Source organism: Phocoena sinus, chromosome 10 (assembly GCF_008692025.1).
Source record: "Phocoena sinus isolate mPhoSin1 chromosome 10, mPhoSin1.pri, whole genome shotgun sequence".
NCBI lineage: Eukaryota > Metazoa > Chordata > Mammalia > Artiodactyla > Phocoenidae > Phocoena > Phocoena sinus.
Window position 1 is genome coordinate 54,116,040 of NC_045772.1, and position 20,078 is coordinate 54,136,117.

Below are 20,078 nucleotides of genomic sequence, written 5' to 3' on the forward strand. Positions count from 1 at the left end.
AGGTGGGGTAATGAATGAGATAATTATTAATGTCTCCTTCAGTGCTAGAAATCTGATTCTTTTATAACTTGATACTGTAGTCTACTCAATCATTAGCCTTTGTAGCAAGGCAAAGCCTATATGAAACAGTAACTTCAATCTTTTAAGTGACTAAGAATAACAATATTTCGGTCCTCCATGACTCTTTACTTTTATAATTTTAGGCAAAATAAAAAGCTGCACAGTAAAATATCATTGTGATGATACAATGCAGGCTGACATATCATACAAATTCATGATATAAACTAGTCAGAGATTCTGCTTCCCAGTTTAAGCCTTGATTTACTGTCACTGGAACAGAGTTTTAATTATGCATATCAATTACTCAAAATATATTAGTTAACTGCCTCACAACTGTGGCAATGTTAAACACATGCAGTATTGGTTGCTTTATCTCTGTAAGCACTACAGTTCACTAAGACTTACTTAAGAAAAATCAACAATACACTGTTGAATATGTAGTTGTTAAACTGAAATGTCTAATGACAAATTTTTGTTTTGTTTGTTTGTTTGTTTGTTTGCAGTACGCAGGACTCTCACTGCTGTGGCCTCTCCCGTTGCGGAGCACAGGCTCCAGACGCGCAGGCTCAGCGGCCATGGCTCACGGGCCCAGCCGCTCCGTGGCATGTGGGATCTTCCCGGACTGGGGCACGAACCCGTGTCCCCTGCATCGGCAGGCGGACTCTCAACCACTGCGCCATCAGGGAAGCCCCATAATAACAAATTTTTAAATAACACATGTGGAATCCATTAAACACTTTAATTAATTAAACTAAAAGTTCCATGTGTTAAACCCTAAAAATGTGATCAGCCAAACACTTAACTATTCACATACAGAATCCTGAAAGGTAGATATGTCACTACTCCCATTTTATAGTTGAGTACATTGAGATTTTTAAATAGGTAAACTAATTTGCTGAAAGTAACTCAGTATCAGAAGACCTAAGTCCACAAGGCCTGAAATCAAGCCACATACTTAAATCAAAAAGCCATACAGAACAAGTGGATAGGTCCTTGGGTAAAGAAATCACATTCTGTTTTGTTATGCTGTTAATAGTCCTCAAGTAGTACAAAAGAAAACAAACAAAATCCAGTCCTAGATAAAATTCTCAAAATATAACAAAAGAAAATTAGTTCTTAAATATGTTAGAAATAGGTCTAAAATTTTAAATATAATGCAGAGAGAAACATTTTACTATAAAATATAAACCCCAACAATAACATTCCTTACAAAATAATGCTACTACTACTTACTAGGTTGCTTTAGCACTGCCTTGTACTGTTACAGTCAGAATAGGTATCCAAGTTCCCCTATATTCAAATGCTGGTAGCAAAGTAACACCTCCACCAATTCCCAACATTCCTGAGTTAGCTGGTGCCGAGACAGGGCCACCTGAATTATTGTTTCCTGTTAGATAAGGGAAAGCAAGCAAAGACACCAATTTACTACTTAATTACAAATCCATAATATTCAAACACTTGGTCAAGTTTTAAAAATTATGCTATAGGAATGGATACTGCACAAATAAATGAAATTTACCAATCCTATTTTGGCTACTAGAGAGTCTCCCTGTTTCCCCAAAACACCATTTCCTTCTTTATATTAAAGGTACTAATGAGTAAAAATACTGACAAACTATGTAACATACCTTTTGTTAAATCACTTTTTAATCAGAGGTGGGATTAAAGGACAAAAGAAACCACTAATCAGAAAGTTAAAAATGGAAGAGAAAGAAGTTAAAGGGAACAAGAAGCTATACACTGATTTCCAAACTTAAATCACGTTCACCTATTTTGTTAAAAGAATGACTAACAGATCTCCTTAGTTACTACCTTAGTAGTAACCACACTCTTTAAAGAGAGGCACCAAATGAAGATTCTTCTAAAATGAAAATTAGCATCTAAACTTTTGTTCTTATGTGATGAGAGGAACTGAAAGTATATCAGAGAAGAAAATATATTCTGGAAAGAAACATAGTTACCTCAGTGAAATCAAATTATTCTTTAAGTGTAAATCTTTATATTTATACATAAAACTTAAAATACTATAAAGAAATATAATAAATTATAAAATAACTGTATATGTTTAGGTAACCTCAATTTCTCTAGTCACAGGATTTCTGTAAATATCCTCTCAGAATACTGAATATTGTAAATTATGGCAGAATATAAAAACCAAAATATGACTAAGCCTTTACCAGCTTGGTTTGTCGTAGCAGGATTTCCAGTCGGAGGGACAAGAAACAAGGACTGGATAAAAGATCCCAGTGCATTCACAATATCACGAAAAACCTTGGTAGAATGCTGTTTCATATCATAGGACTGACAAAATGACCTGTAAAATAATTTTAAATGTTTTTGGAGAAAATATTTGATTAAAAATTTTTAACTTTTTTTAATAGCAAGTAATGTTGATAAATCAGTCTCAATGCTATACTTAAAACTTCTTCAGCACACCTGAGTGATTTTACTAACTCTGGACAAAGGTTCAGAATGAGGTCCGTGTTCTAAAAAAATTATCTTGGCCATATTAACTCAGTAAATTCAACTGATGGCAATCCCTAACCACACTTTTTGCCCACACATACACCCCTCCATATACATACAATACCCAATTTTCTTTGTTTAGAAATTATTATTATTTGAAATAAATATTTAAGCTCTTCCTGTTAGCATAAATATTAACCTATCCATTTAACAAAGTACTGCTGAGTAAAGTTTTACCTCAATAGCTGAGGCTGCACACAGAGTCTGTGTATTGATTCCACTGCAACAGCTCGTAGCCACTGTGGTTTATCTCCATCCAGAAATTTCACCAGAAGTGACAGAAATATTTCACATTCAGTTACCTAAAAAATACAACATTTTTAATAATATTTCTTTAAATCTAAGAATTATAAATTATACTCTTATTCTTACTCCTACGGACAAACCAATAAAATCTTTTAATTTTAAATAAATTATGATCCTTAATGGGGAGTAGAGAAAAAGAAAAGAAGGGAAAAGTAGTTATATATGGAAAAGATAACAGTAAAAATAATCAGTGTCTCTCTAAATATATCATCAAAAACTCACACTAATGATCTTCTAACATGGTTTATCTTTTATACCTATTCTTTAGAAAGCACTATGCACCATCATGCCATCCTCATTCCTGGAAGGCAGCATGTATCATGTACACTCATGTACCCTTCATTAATATCACAACACTTTTTCCATATGTTCTTATGCTGCTTCAGAAACAAAGAGGCAATAAGCCAAAGAATGTTTGGCATATATTTTCTAGTAGGAAAACAAGAAGGAACCTGTAGCAGTTGACAGGTGTAAGATATATAAAGTACTGAGAACAAGGCTTGGTACATAGTTTTGCATTATTAACTATTAGTTATTACCTTTGGTATTAATATAAGCCATCTCCTTTGCAAGCTCTTTATAAATAAATAACATTTAAAGCATATTCTTGACATTATTCATTAAATGTCTGATAACTGAACGAATGAACAAAGGAAAAGTCACCAGTTTATTCAAAGGTTGTTTCTGTTACATATTTGTTGAGGACACAGCAGGACCTCTGGGAGGTAAGAATTAACCTGACATTGTGATCGCTAGGCCAAACTAAATCATACTTCCACACCAAGGACAGCAGGTTATTGGACGTTTTAGCTGGGGGTCCTCCAAAATGAGTGAGCATAATGCGAGGCAAGGAATTATGAGAACAGAGGAGCCCTCAGGATTTTAGCCCAAAGTCTCAGCAGTTGGTATTTTCTAATGCCTTTTAGGTAGGTGCTTAAAAATAGGACATAATTATAAGGATAAAGTAGGAGGGATAACTAAAAATAGTTTCATCCTTAGACTGCTATGACTGGGTAAGTCATAAGGCAGAGCTTTGTCACTGTCCTAAACTTGATATGGTTGAAAAGCACTAGATCAGAATCACATGGCTCAGCTTCTTTATCCATCAACTTTGTAGATGACAACAAGCTAGGTAATCTTCTTATAAATAAAGGATAAAAGTACCTGTACCTTCCTGAGAACTCAAATGAGAAAAAAATGAGTACAAAAATCCCCTAAACATGACAAAGTGACATGCAAGTGCACAGTGCTTACTATTTTTTATAAATAAAATTACCCCTTTTAGTAAAGAACTGAAAAGAAGAGAATCATGCTAGTGACTCACTGGGCAACAGTTTTATCTACTGAAGAGTTTTAACATGAGTAGGTCCTTCAAAATGTGTACTATCTGCTTTAAAGTAAAAGCAGAATTTAAAATGGTGACAGAATTGAAGCTCACTGGTTAGGTTTTCAAGCCAGAAAATAAAGGCTCTCAGAAACATCAAGTACATCACAGACAAAGAAATTATTAATGTTATAAAACTTGCCTTTAAGAGTTTCCTTTTACTTCCTCTCCTATGAAAAAGTGACTACAGTACAAATCAATCACTCAATTTTATACTACAGCCACTAAAATCTTGTGATTTGGGTAAAAGAGAGAGCCTCTCTCCTGGGGTCTGGAGCTTTGCTCTTGCTTCTTCCCTCCTTGCCAAGTGTGAAACTCTGATCAGAGAACTAGTGTCTGAGGACAATGAATTGTCCTCAAGGGTATCTAGCAATGGAAGGTGCCTATTGTGAATCTAAGTTAAGCCTTTCCTCCAAGAGGTTGCACTCATATGAAACAGGTATCTATGGTCCAAGTCCAACTCTTGTGGCACAAAAGTACTCCGTGAACACCATTATACTAGCATGAAGGGTGATGAATGTTTCTGAATTCCTATAGTCCTTTGGTACCAAATAATAGTCAAGAGACAACTGATGTTTAAGATGAATCAAAGCCATCCTGGTGGAAATTTTCATCGAAATACCACATAGATGTCTGATAAGGTATAATGTACATAAGATAACTGTTTGCTTAGGAGACAATGAAGAAAGTCTTGTAGAATATTTAAATGCAGGAGTCTATTTCTCAGGAGCTGTTTAGTGCTAACAACCTTATAGCTAGTGGATTTGTCAGTGATAAGATTCTTTGTGAGAGAAATATATGTAAAGATGTGGAAAATTAAGTTGCACAAGTCAATTTAGCCCATTCATTCCTTTTTTTTTTTTTTTTTTTTTTTGCGGTACCCGGGCCTCTCACTGTTGTGGCCTCTCCCGTTGCGGAGCACAGGCTCTGGACGCGCAGGCTCAGCGGCCATGGCTCACGGGCCCAGCCGCTCCGTGGCACCATTCATTCCTTTTTAAAAGCAGTAAGTCAAAGGCAGAAGAGAGATATGCTAGCCACTTACAACTAAGTTTAGTAAACTCCTTAAAGATATGTTCCTAAAAAAGACATCTGGGCATGGAGCCTAAGTGTATCAGAGAGCAGAAGAGCACCTAGCTCAGATGACAGAACGTGGAAAGAATATAGTATACTACCTATATTATATCTGTACCTGAATGACGGGAGCATTCTAATTTCTTCTAATCACTCTCTATATATTAACAGAAGATTAGTTATCTTCTCCGCCCTGAGTTACTTGATAGAATAAGAGATAAGCTGGTGAATACTGGGGAAGAACACTGATTCTCCAGTGCAGTGGTTCCCAAAGTGTGGTCCCTCGGACCATTTCAGTACATCTGTAACATCACACTATTTTCGTAAGAAGACTAAGATATTACTTGCCATTTTTAAAGTATTGACATTTGTACTGATGATTCCAAACAATGGTGGGTAAAACAGCCGGTGCTTTAGCCAGAATCAAGGCAGTAGCACCGAACTGTACTAGTGTCATTGTATTCTTCACCATCACACACAATTAAGAAAAGTAAAAGGGTCTATTTCACCTAAGGACCACAATCACAATGGACAAAAATAAAATAACAAATAAAATACAATTATTGATTTTATTAAAGCTGACCCATATGTGCATGTCTTTGTAATTTTCTGTGTGACAAAACAGGAAGCACACATGAAGTACTTTTGCTGTGTATCAAAGTACAATGGCTGTCTGAAGGAAAGGCACAGCTGGGAACTGAACTAATCACTTTTTTTCTCCTATGAGAACCATTTTAACTAAAAGAGTATATGGCAAACTATGACTATTTAGACTTGTGTATATTGCAGATATTTTCTCAAAAATTAACCAAGTAAGCCTGTCACTTTTGGGGAAACAATGGACAGTATTTATTGTCAATGATAAGATTCAAGCTTTCAAACAAAAATTAGAATTTTGGAAAACTTATATCTGCTGTTGTGACCTTGACAGCTTTTTAAAAACAAAAGACTCTTCTGATAAATGGTTGCTGATATTAACATGTGTGATTTTTGGTACTGTATAAGGTATTAACATTTGGAACATTTGCTCAACCATAATAAATGATGCATGGGTAAAGGATACAATTGAAGCATCAGATGAATCAATGAATTTTAACGTAACAGAGTATAAAAATGTCATTACCATGGTTTCATATTCTACACCTTTAAGAAAAAGTCACTGGTTCAGTTTGGTATAAGATCGAAGAAGAATATATACTATTACCTGAAAATGCCATTAAAATAATTCTGCCTTTTCTAACTATATATCGTGAGGACAGATTTTCTTCATATGCTTTGACCGAAACAACGTATCACAAAATAATGAAAATAGAAGAAGGTATGAGAATCCAGCTATCTTCTATTAAGCCAGACATTAAAGAAATTTGCAAAAAATATAAAACAATGTGTTTTTTTTCTTTGGAAAATATAGGTATCTTTCATGAAAATAAATTTTTCTGTTAACATGTAATGGATTTTAGTATCATCTCAGATTAATTTTTAATACAGTAAATAATATTAGAAATAATCCACATAAATGAAAGGTCCACAATAATTTTAAAGCATATAAAGGGGTCCTACAACCGAAAAGTGTAAGAAGTACTACTCTAGTATGTCCTTTAAGATGTATCATTTCCAGGTTTAAATATAGAAAACACAAGAGAAATAAGAGAGATGCATTCCACATCAATCACGTATCTCACCCCACAACAACCACACTTCTAACTTTTGCCCTTGGGAAACTAGAATGTTTGAACTGTTCCATCCTAATGAGTCAAGTCTCCATGTAACAAATTATAACACTAGGAATTAATGCCATATCTGAAGAATTCATCTTTGCAGCACAGTCCTAGAGCTGCCTTGTTATGAAGGGAAGTTTCACCAGTTGGTCATCACGCCCAATTGATAAGTGAAGAATAGAAGCAGGCTTTTCTCTTCCTTCAAACAGCAACATTCAATCTTTACTGTAGCTGGCTGTGCTTTTATCTCTCCCCATTCTGTCCCCCCCAAATCGAGGAGACTAAGATCAAAATATAGAGAATGGTAGAGGAGCAGTACAGGAAACGTGGCACTGGCAGCCTTGGAGAGAGGAAGAAATGAGAACTAAGAAAACAGTGAAGAATAAAATGCAGTGGGGTTAAGAGTGTGGGTTTTGGGGGTGTAAAAGAATTACTTAACATCGCAGCTCTGCAGCTTATAAACTGTATGATCTCAGGCAAACTACATAAATATCCTGAACCTCATTTTTTCAGCTGTAAAATAGAAATACAAAGGCCTACTTTATAGGGTTGTAGTAAAGTCTAAATGAATGAATGTAAAGTACTTGTTAGTATCCAGAATATATGCACTCAATATCAGCAATTTCATCTAAAACTGAAATCACTAAAGAATAAGATCTCTGTAGCTATGAAAAAGTCACTGGATGAACCGCTAGATAACAGAAGTGGTGAACAGAAACCAAATGCCTTAGTCTGCTTGAGCTGCCATAACAAAATACCATAGACTGGGTGGCTTAGAAAACAGAAATTTATTTCTCACAGTTCTAGAGGCTGGAAGTCTGAGATCGGGGTGGCAGCATGGTTGGGTTCTGGTGAGGGCTCTTTTTCTGGCTTGCAGGCGGCTGCCTTACTACTGTGTTGTCACATGGCAGACAGAGAGAGAGCATGCTCTCCAGTATCTCTTTGTATAAGGTCACTAATTCTATCACGGGGGCCCTACCTTCATGACCTCGTCTAACCTAATTATCTCCCAAAGATCTCATCTCCAAATACTGTCACAGTGGGGGGGTTAGGGCTTCAACATATAAATTTTGAAGGGATACAATTCAGCACCAACTATTATAAAAATAAAAGATAATTAAGTTGGTAATTCTTGATTTGGGAACAGAAACAAAATGTGAATTCTGCATTTGCCATGGTGAAGATGTAAGCATGCTGCATTATTGTGGAGAACAGAAAAAAGATGGGGTTCTCCATTTCTGATTAGTGGATATGAAAAGGAAAAGGAGAAATGTCTTCTCTTTCTATAGCCTTATGTTAATTTAACTAGTTAAACATGTATTTTAGAGAGGGAAGAGAGAGAAGCCCTCCCAAGACAACTCTGATAATACTTAGGGAATAAATAGTGAAGTGATATATATTCGGCCTAGTCACAGGTAATAAACTCTCTCGGTTTTTGTTCATCTGGGAAAGACTTCATTTCTCCTTCATTTTGAAGGAAAGTTTTGATTAGTATTCTTGATTGACAGTTTTTTCTTTCAGTACTTTGAATATATCACCCCATTTCCTTCTGGCTGGCAAGGTTTCTGCTGAGAAGTCTGCTGAAAATCTTATGAACACTCCCTTGCACATGAAGAATCACTCTTCTTTTTCTGCTTTAAAGATATTTTGTCTGTGACTTTTGACAGCTTGATTATGATGTGTCTTGGCTTGGGTCTCTTGAATTAATCCCAGTTGGAATTCTTTGAGCTTCATGAATTTATATGTCCACTTCCTTCTTCAAATTTGGGGAGTTTCAGCCGTTACTTCTTCAAATAAGCTCTCTGCCCCCTTCCCTCCCCATCTAAGACTCCCATAATGCATTGTGAAATAATAAGAAATATATATGTTGGTCTCCACCCCTGATTTTAGGAGAGCTCCTAAAACCCTTGTAAATAGGGGTGGCTAGGAGCATCCTTTGTTCTAAGAATTGACTTCTGACCCCAGTTCCTGACACATATCTCCTAAAACCCTTGTAATTTCCTGAATGATAGGAGCATCTGACACAGAGCTCCTAAATCCCTTGGAACTTTGTAGGTAACAGGAGTATCTTTTGTTCTAATGAGGCAACTCTCAATGGACTCTGGGATAGGGGTTAGTTACCAGAAAGAGCAAACCATGATTAGAAGCTTGGTACTTTCAGCCCCACTCTCCATTCTCTGGAGTGGGAAGAGGGGTGGAAATTGAGTTAATAATCAATCATGTCTACATGATGAAACCTCCCTAAAAATCGCCAAAATATGGAGTTTGGGGAACATCCAGGTTAGTGAACACATTTACATGACAGAAGGGTGGTATGCCCCAGCTTCACAGGGACAGAAGCTCCTGCTCTCAGGACCCTTCCAGAATTCACCCTATGTATCTCTTTATCTGCCTGTTCATTGATATCCTTTAAAATATCCTTGCTAAGAAATTGGCAAAAATAAGTAAAATGTTTTCCTGGGTTCTGTGAGCCACTTTATCAAGTTATTGAACCCCAAGAAGGGGTCGTGAGAACCTCCAATTTGTAGCCAAGTTAGACAGAAGTTGTTGGTAACCTGGGGATCCACTACTTGGGACTGGCATCTAAAACAGGGGACAGTCTCGAGGACTGATCCCTTAACCTATGGGGCCTGTGCTAACTCTGGTAGATGTCAGAATTTAATCAAAATGTAAGACACCTGGCTGTCAGAGAACTGGTCAGTGTGGGAAAAATATCCACGTTTGGTTACAGAGGTATTGTGAGTGTGAAAGTAAAATACAGTGTGTTCTTCCTAGACATGCATATACTGGTCTACTTGAGGTGTCCCATAGGGTCTCTTCATTCTTTTTTCTTTTTGCTCCTCTGACTTGATAATTTCAAATAACCTGTCTTCAACTTTGCTGATTCTTCCTTCTGCTTGATCCAGTCTGCGGTCTACTTCCTCTAGTGAATTTTTTCAATTCAGTTATTGTATTCTTCAGCTTCAGAATTTGTTTGGTTCTTTTTTATAGTTTCTCTTTGTTGATATTCTCATTTTGTTCATATACCATTTTCCTGACTAGTTGTCTGTGTCTCATTTTCCTGACTAGTTGTCTGTGTTCTCTTTTAGCTCTCTGAGCATCTTTGTGATGGTTATTTTGAATTCTTTGTTGGGTAACTCACTTATCTCCATTTCTTTAGGGACAATTTCTGGAGGTTTATTTTGCTCCTTCGGTTAGGCCATGTTTTCCTGTTTATTTGTATGTCTTCTTATTTTCTGTTGAAACTTGGGCATTTGAAAAAACAGCTAACTCTTTTAGTCTTTATGGACTGGCTTTGTACAGGGAAAGATCTTTACCAATCAGCCCAGCTAGAGATTTTGGGGTCCTCTCAAACCTTTTCTGTCAATGTGTCCTCTCTGGGCTTATGTGTGTAATTTCCCAGCTAAAGACGTTTGCCGATTTCTACTCAGGAGCTCTCCCTGGTGTCCTATGTAGTACTGCAGTCTGTGGTGCTGTATCAAGTCAAGGTATTGGTGCTTCCCCTGGTGTCTGTCTGTGTTACTATAATCTCCCTGGTGCTGTGGCAAGCCACAGGGCTTGACTTTGATCTCAGCAGGCCCCCAGGCACCCAAGTATGTTGCTGCTTTTCTTTTAAGCGTCCAAGAGTCAGCTGAGACAAAAATCAGTCCCTTGGGCAGTACCCCCAAAAGTCAGGACATCGGTTGCATATTTCACCCTTCTTTTCCACCTGAAGGAGAAGCCATAAGTTGGGAATTTCCCTTGATCATACCATGCTGTGCTGTGCCAGGAGTGGGATGAGGTACAGCGGGTAAGTGCAATGGGTTTTCCTACCCACTCTAATGAACCTTTTCTTGGCCTTGGACTTGCCTGGGGTGCTGTAATTTCTAAGCTGGTTTCTAAAGTTCTCACAAGGGCAATCTGTTCTGTATATTGTTAAGTTGGTGTCTCCATGAGGGGTAGAGTGCCTGGAGCTTCCTATTCTATCATCTTGTCACTCTGCTGTACATTTTTTTAAAAGTTTCTTTGTGGATAGAAACAGACTATAAATAAACACAATACAGAAAATATAACAACTGATAGGTAAAACCTTTCCATCTTTAGAGAAACTAATCTACCTTTCTTTTTTTTTTGTGGTATGCGGGTCTCTCACTGCTGTGGCCTCTCCTGTTGCGGAGCACAGGCTCCGGACGCTCAGGCTCAGCAGCCATGGCTCACGGGCCCAGCCGCTCCGCGGCATGCGGGATCCTCCCGAACCGGGGCACGAACCCGTGTCCCCTGCATCGGCAGGCGGACTCTCAACCACTGTGCCACCAGGGAAGCCCTAATCTACCTTTCTTAAAAAAGAACTTTAAAAGACTCTTAAACCCTTGGCACCAAGCCCTGATAGTTTACAGTTCCCTAAATAGCAACACATTCTTTTTTTTTTTTAATTTAACTTTGTTTTTCTTATATAGCAGGTTCTTATTAGTTATCTATTTTATACATATTAGTGTATGTGTCAAACCCAATCTCCCAATTCATCCCACCACCATCACCCCCCTCCCCGCTTTCCCGCCTTGTTCTCCATACGTTTGTTCTCTACGTTTGTGTCATCATCTTTGCCTTGCAAACTGGTTCATCTGTACCATTTTTCTAGATTCCACATATGTGCATTAATATACGATATCTGTTTTTCTCTTTCTGACTTACTTCACTCTGTATGACAATCTCTAGGTCCATCCACACCTCTACAAATGACCCAATTTTGTTCCTTTTTATGGCTGAGTAATATTCCATTGCATACATGTACCACATCTTCTTTATCCATTTGTCTGTGGATGGGCATTTAGGTTGCTTCCATCACCTGGCTACTGTAAATAGTGCTGCAATGAACACTGGGGTGCATGTGTCTTTTTGAATTATGGTTTTCTCTGGGTATATGCCTAGTAGTGGGATTGCTGGGTCATATGGTAATTCTATTTTTAGATTTTTTAAGGAACCTCCGTACTGTTCTCCATAGTGGCTGTATCAATTTACATTCCCACCAACAGTGCAAGAGGGTTCCCTTTTCTCCACACCCTCTCCAGCATTTGTTGTTTGTAGATTTTCTGACGATGTCCATTCTAACTGGTGTGAGGTAATACCTCATTGTAGTCTTGATTTGCATTTCTCTAATAATTAGTGGTGTTGAGCACCTTTTCTTGTGCCTCGTGGCCATGTGTATGTCTTCTTTGGAGAAATGTCTATTTAGGTCTTCTGCCCATTTTTGGATTGGGTTTTTTTTTAATATTGAGCTGCATGAGCTGTTTATGTATATTGGAGATTAATCCTTTGTCTGTTGACTTGTTTGCAAATATTTACTCCCATTCTGAGGTTGTCTTTTTGTCTTCTTTATAGTTTCCTTTGCTGTGCAAAAGCTTTTAAGTTTCATTAGGTCCCATTTGTTTATTTTTGTTTTTATTTTCATTACTCTAGGAGGTAGGTCAAAAAAGATCTTGCTGTGATTTACGTCAAAGAGTGTTCTTTCTATGTTTTCCCCTAAGAGCTTTATAGTGTCTGGTCTTACATTTAGGTCTTTAATCCATTTGGAGTTTATTACTGTGTATGGTGTTAGGGAGTGTTGTAATTTCATTTTTAGCAACACATTCTGAAATGACTTGATTTCCTACAGTATTGCCAAACAGTGTATTAAATATATTCTAGATATACCTCACGTGGCCAGAAATAATTATAACTACAGTGCTTATAAAGACTAGTTCTAAATGCATTTTACATAAATAGACTTGGAATAGGAAAAGAACATCTATGACAAGTATAACATAAATATGGAAAAAACCTTTTTTTAAAAATAGTCTCCACAGAATTTAGTATAAACTACCTATACGGTCTAATAGTTTGTTATGTTGTTGGTTATTGCTAACATGTAGCAGATTGACTTTTCATAGATGATCTATAACCAATTTTTTTTTTTTTTTTTGCAGTACACGGGCCTCTCACTGTTGTGGCCTCTCCCGTTGCGGAGCACAGGCTCCGGACGCACAGGCTCAGCGGCCATGGCTCATGGGCCTAGCTACTCCGTGGCATGTGGGATCTTCCCGGACCGGGGCATGAACCCACGTCCCCTGTGTCGGCAGGCAGACTCTCAACCACTGCACTACCAGGGAAGCCCTCTTTTTTTTTTTTAATTCTTTTTTCTTGTGATGAGAACTTTTTTAAAAAATTTATTTATTTATTTATTTTTGGTTGTGTTGGGTCTTTGGTTCTGTGCAAGGGCTTTCTCTAGTTGTGGCAAGCGGGGGCCACTCTTCATCGCGGTGCACGGGCCTCTCATTATTACGGCCTCTCTTGTTGCGGAGCACAGGCTCCAGGCACGCAGGCTCAGTAGTTGCGGCTCACGGGCCTAGTTGCTCCGCAGCATGTGGGATCTTCCCAGACCAGGGCTCGAACCCGTGTCCCCCACATTGGCAGGCAGATTCTCAACCACTGCACCACCAGGGAAGCCCTAACCAACTACTTTTGTTAATTAAAATTAAGGTAAAATGCTGAATTTGACTTAACATAAAATTAAAAAGAAACATACCATCATATACCATTTTCTCTGAAAAATATTTAAGAATCAATCATCACATTGAAAGAATTATGATCTGGAATATCACAACATACCCTGCATCCAAAAATTTATGCAAAATAGATACAATATTAGACTGAAAGTAAAAATTGATTTCTTAGGCTAGAATTCACCAAATCTGATAATAGGCCATGACTCTTCTTTACATACATTAAAAATGCCACATAAACATAAGAAAGGGAAGAATGAACTTTTGAGTACCTAAGAGAATACCTATAGGTACTCGAAAAAAAAAGTTTGCTTAACTGAAGTGAAAAAGCTAAATACATCATCTTCTCAGAAGAGACTTCATGCGATTACACACACAAACACATATAAAAATTAGCACTTACCAAAAGACTGTAAAATTGCTTAATCAGAACAGATACTACTCTCAGCAAACGCATGCAGATAGGAAAATATGGTTTTTCAACTGGTGCTGGAGAAGATGAAGTGCTGGAACCTTGTCTGAACTTTATATTTGGAGAAAAGAGCTTTATCACAAGAGGACATACCCTTTCTTTGAGGAGGAAACTAAATTCCTGATGCTATTTGTAAAGATTAAAAAAAAAAAGAAAAAAAAGAAGAATTAACTTAGTTTGTACTTAATGCTTATAAAACAGTCTCACAATTAATAATAATCTTTAATAATCAGTATGAATAATTTACCTTTATTATAAGTTTATACAGTTTATTATTTTACCATTTTACACACAATTCTGAAATTAGTATTGTTCTTTGAGAATATAAGATCAAACAATATTTCAAGAAGTTTTAAAAAGAATCTAAGTTGAACATTTAATAATTTTGGAATTAAAATGATGTTTATTACTAGGAATTTTAATTTTAGTAGGACACTAGCAATTAAAAACATAAAGAACAAAAGAAAGAAAATACATTGTAAAGCAATTATACCCCAATAAAGATGTTTAAAAAAAAAATAAAAAAAAAAATAAAAAAAAAAGAAAATACATTACACAAATTCAAACAGATAAAGCATTTAAATAGGCAGCTTACAAAAAATCTGATTAATAAAGTATAATAAATTATATAATTCAGATTTTATTTTGCAAAGATAATTCTATTCATGCATAGAAGATTTACTAATTAATATTTTGTTCTACTTAGATTGCTTGAACAGAACACAAAAAGCTGATAAAAACACAATGACGAACAAGCAAAATTATTTTAAAGTCTGGGAATCTTGCAAAGAATTCTTAAATTTTACTTAGAATTATGGCATATTATGCAGAAAAGCTCCCTTAACCTATTAATGCCTTGACTATATTAGCCAAAAGTAGTCCCATTATACTGACAATACAAAGTCCAGTCTACATTTAATGTCTAACCTCAAATATATATTATTCTGTTGTTTTAAGCATCTCAATTTCATTGAAGCCACAAACAAAGAAACAGTAATAAAAATCTACCAATCTAATCCTTTAATCTTACCAAAAAAAGGAAAAATAAGGCATAGAGCAGTTTATTTGTTCAGAATCACAAAATTTGTAAAATGTATTTTTTAAAAAAAATCAGGTTCATTCAAGGAAAAAAATCAGCTTTACTAGAGAAAAAAAAAGAAAGAAAACACAGATAAGTAAAAAATAAAAGCTTTGCTTCATCTCACCTTCCAGAGATAAGTCAGTGAGTCATCATTGTTGACTCCAAATATATATCCTTCTTGTCTTTTATATCCATTTTTTAAAACATCTTTACTGGAGTATAATTGCTTTTATATCCATTTTAATGTACTTTTAATTCTTCCCCCCAAAAAATGGGATCTTAAGAGTAAAGTGATTTGAAATTCTAATCTCAAATCTACAGTAGTTTCACTGACAAAATGAAAAGCATAGTTAAGTCCGTTTTCATACTTTATTAAATAACCTTAGGTATTGGTTAATTCATAAATATTACAGACAACTCTGAAAAGTTTTATCTATTCACTTTTCCCCTTCACTATTCAACTAGCTGCAACTGGGTTTCCTCCACAACCCCCATCAACCACTCCATCTCCACTGAAACTATTCTCATTATACTCATGATCACTGTGGACAAACACTGCCCTTTCAGTCTTACCAAATTTCTTTGAAGCACCTGACATAACTGATTACTTGGTTCATCTTGAAGCTTTCTCTGCTTTTGTCTTTTATTATGCCACAGTCTCTCAGATACATTCCTACATTTCTGGCCCCCATGTTCTTAGTCTCTTTTGTATGCTCATCCTCTCATGCCCAACCATTTAACAATGAGGTTCCTCAGAGCTCCAGAATATCAGGTCCTCACTTCCATATGTTATCGCCATAGGTGATCTCATTCACTCCCATATCTTCAATTAGCAACTATATGCCAGTGAAGTTTAAATTTATAACTTTAGCCCAAAACCTTACTTCTGAGCTCAAGATGCATAAATTAAACTACCATTTTGTGTACACTCAGGTGTCTCAAAATGAGTAAGTTCAAAACTGAATAAACTATCCTTTCTAGCAAAAGTTCTGCCCATTGAGTATTCCACCTTAGTAGCAAGCAACACACTGCTCAAGCCAGAAAGCCAAAAGTCATCTTTGATTAATAAGTATAATTAGTCCTATAACTCACTGATTTTATTTTGAAGAAGGTAAAAGACTGCTTTTTTTACTCACATTTCAATGATTTATTCAGCATTTACTTGCTGACTGTTTAATATGTACCAAGCACTGTGCTAGGTAAAGGAATTCAAGGTTAAGTTCGATTTTGTCCCTGCCCTTATAAAGCTTATTTTCTAAAAGAGAAGACAGATCCTTTCTTAGAGCCACTGCTCTGGAATATTCTTTTCCTATACTACCTATTTCCCCCAACTAACTACTCTTTATCTTTCAGGTGAAAGTTTCATAGCCTTCATTCATCACCAACTCTCCACCAGGTTTGGTACCTATGTTACTCATTTCCATAGCACTTTTTACACTTTTCCCTCACAGCACTCATCATGGCTTATCATTCAGTTAATGTTTTTCTTCCAATTAGATTGGTAAGTGCTGTAAGGGCAGGAATTTTATCTGTCTTATTTAAATTCTGTATTCTTGGCACTGAACACATGGACTAGCATATTGTAAGGGATTGGTAAATTTTGATTGGATGAGTGAACAATGAGTGAATGAAAGCAAATATTTCTCTCTTGAAGAAAACTTTGTAGGTGTAAATTTTAGGATCTTACACATAATAATTATAGCAGGAAGAATAAAGTAGAATAAATTTATTATAGGTACAATAAATCTGGAAACATTTTTTCAAATCTTTTCCTACAAAATTAAAAAACATAATCCAAACTATAGACATTTCAAATTCAAATTCATTGTCTATGGCCATACCACCCTGAATGCACCCGATCTCATCAAATTCAAATTCATTTACAAATTCATTCACTCATTCATTTAAATATTTACTGAACACCTGTCATATGCCAGGCACCACTATAGGCACCTATACAACAGTGAACTAAGTCCCTGTCTCATAGAGCTTACTTTCCTGTAGGGGAAGTGAGATCAACTAATGTACAAATACATATGTCAGGAGGAAATAAGTGATACAAAGAAAAATAACAAGGAGTAAGAAAGACAAGGGTGCTGCCATGAAAAACAGCCGCCATTATACACAGTGGTGAGGAAAGTTTATCCGGTAGGTTGACCATTGAGTAAAGACCTCAAAAGAGTAAGAGAACAAGCCATATGGGAGAAAAGCATTCCGGGTTCAGGAAGCAGGAAGTACAAAGGCCTAGGAGCAGGAGTCCACCTGGGTCATTTAGGAACAACAAGAATGACAGTGTGGCTAGAGGGTGAGGGCACTTACAAACTATGAAACCTTAGACAAATTATTTAACCCTCTTAAAGTCTTAGCTTCCTCCTGTGTAAAGTAGGAATAACTGGTACTTCTCAGGCATTTGTGCAGCTTAAAGAGAGTATGATATATAAGGAATTTAGCAAAGTCACAGCATGGAGTAAGCAGTCCAAAGTGGTAGCTGTTACAGCTATCAGTTTATACAAGATGATTAGTCGAGTTGTAGCTAAACTTATCCTATACTAATACAAGCAAGGGAATCATCAGTTAATACTGTTATCATTGAAAGCACTGAACAGTTGTCTAACACGGACCAAAAATTATGAACCATGTAGTAAAAGTTTCAGTCCCAACTCTTGGGCTAAAGGACCTTCTACTTTTTTCTCACTTGATTCACACATTTTTAGGTAAAAGCAAGGATAAAACAGATGACTTAGGGAGGGGCAGCATGGTAGGGAAAGGAGCTAGAGTAGTAGTTAAAAGTTCTAAGTTTTTGTTCAAGATTTGCTAATAACTAAAGAACCCCATGTAAATCACTGAATCACTTTTGGACTTTAGCTTCTTAAAGTAAAATGAAAAGTTTGAATTCTTTCTCACTTTTTCCCCTATTAACCTTCTGCTTTGAAATATTCTGTATAGCACATTAAATTTATTAAGCATTGACGACTTCTTTTTTCCATTTAAATTATGTTAAAGCACAAAGCTGCATATAAACAAGTAAAAAAATTAGTGACAATTTTTTAAGGCTTTTAAATATTATAAAAATAGCTCACGTACCACATTCCTCTGTACACCCTTAGATTGGGAAATGCTTGACTAGACACTCTAGGAATTCCTTCTAACGTTAAAATTTCAAACTGCTTGGGCACAACAAAAATTAAGATATCAGCAAATTATTATATGTCTAAAGTCTAAGGTTATAATTTTTTGCATTTTTTAATGTGGGGGAAAAATACATGTTACTCTCTTGAAAAGTATCTGTGAAAAAATTAAAGATTAATTTTGTTGCAAGATACTACAAATGGCTTACTTGTAAAAAGACTTGTGGAAAATCATTCAAGACTGACTCAAGTAATTCGAGGCCAAATGTTCGGGTCATTTCTGTCATGCCTACTAGCCAGTAAGGGGCATCAGCATTAACCAACTGACAAAGGTCCTGGGAAAATAAATCAAACAATGAATAAAAAATAAAATATTTCACATGCTGGAATGAAATGTCCTTTCATTTTATAGTTCACAAAAATTTTTTTAAAGTATCCCTTCTTAAATAATAGGTTTTACTCCTTAGAAACTAAGTACTGGTAATTCAAATTTTGATTAATTGTATAGTTGATTATGTAAGTAAACTAAATATATAGAGTGCACAGATAAGTGGTTATTCTAACATGGTTTTAATGAAAAACCACTTAACCCTTTAACCAAAATTAATAAAATTTTCAGTGCAGGTTAATCTTATTTTATTCACGACAAGTAATGTAAAAATCAGGTATTTGCATATCAAATTACATTAGGTAGAACAGAAATTTAGTACTTTAATTTTCCTATTAAAGGAAGTATTTTATATGACTAGTCATCCCTAATATATCTAGTTCAGGGTTTAATTCATTTTATTTCCTTAAAGTGAAACATAACATTTCATCATGTTAATTAGCTATAGATGCTCTTTAATGTTTTAGAATTTTTTTTAAATACAGGTATCACGGGCTTTTCAAAAGTTCGCTTTACCACTTAGCTTTTACAGAAGACCTACGTTAGCACCTGTTTTCTCTAACCAGAAGAAATCTGAAGAGGATTTTCATTTTTACAGAAAAAAAAAAAAAAAAAGGCAAAAGTGAAAATCGTGTCAGCACTTGCTTTGCAGCGAGCCCATAGTAGAGGCAGCACACACCCCAGGCAGCAAGAGTGGTACCGCCAAGCTCTTTCCCCGGGAACTACACTCAACATCTCAGCATCAAGCTGCCATAGCTTTGAACTGTGTCTGTGAGCATCTGTGCTTTATCTCGATCTATTTTGTGCATTCGTTAGGTAATTGTGTACTAAGGTAATTGCTTTTTCACTTTAGGCCATTTTGGCTTATGAAAGGTTTCACAGAAATGTGCTACTGTCAGATAGTGGGGGTAACCTGTACCTCTTTGACACTATAAAATTGGACAATTAAAAAAAATGACGCTTAAAAAATTGAATCAGATACAAAATTGCAAAATCAAAAATTCATACAAAACTATACTGTATAATAAAAATTATTCTTATCAACTGAAATACCTGGAAAAGCATATATGCATCTTTAGCACAAGGTTTGAGGGTACTGACAGATCTTCTGTTACTATTTCCTTGGACTAGTACTGGTTGTTCTACAACATCTGCAATCAAAATTAGAGGGGTTTTAGGAGTTCATAATGACCGTTAATGAATCATATATACTGTCTAAAAGGTATCCTTAAAATCAATACTTATTTATAGAATTATAAACTTTAATAATAACTTCAGAACCATGCCTGCAAAATGGGAAGAAAAATTGGGAATCCCATTTTTATACAAAATGCCATAAAAATCACTCTTCACTATCTTACATTCATTTTAATAAACTTAGTATCTTTACACATACATTTGATTTTCTCAATACCCCTTTCTCCAG

General features: G+C 35.8%; 1 protein-coding gene across 5 annotated transcripts in view; it reads right to left on the reverse strand.

Annotated features, from left to right (window-relative positions):
• MON2 (MON2 homolog, regulator of endosome-to-Golgi trafficking) overlaps positions 1-20,078 on the reverse strand; it is a 132,186-nt gene that overhangs the window by 82,616 nt on the left and 29,492 nt on the right. For 4 of the 5 annotated variants that reach the window (XM_032645103.1, XM_032645104.1, XM_032645105.1 and 1 more), the window contains 6 exons: positions 19,706-19,803; positions 18,474-18,599; positions 13,987-14,181; positions 2,764-2,888; positions 2,238-2,374; positions 1,294-1,447 (listed from right to left, as the gene is read on the reverse strand). In XM_032645103.1, the coding sequence (XP_032500994.1) occupies positions 1,294-1,447; positions 2,238-2,374; positions 2,764-2,888; positions 13,987-14,181; positions 18,474-18,599; positions 19,706-19,803 (835 nt within the window). The remainder of the gene's footprint in view (positions 1-1,293; positions 1,448-2,237; positions 2,375-2,763; positions 2,889-13,986; positions 14,182-18,473; positions 18,600-19,705; positions 19,804-20,078) is intronic. The other variant, XM_032645106.1, reaches the window with a different exon arrangement.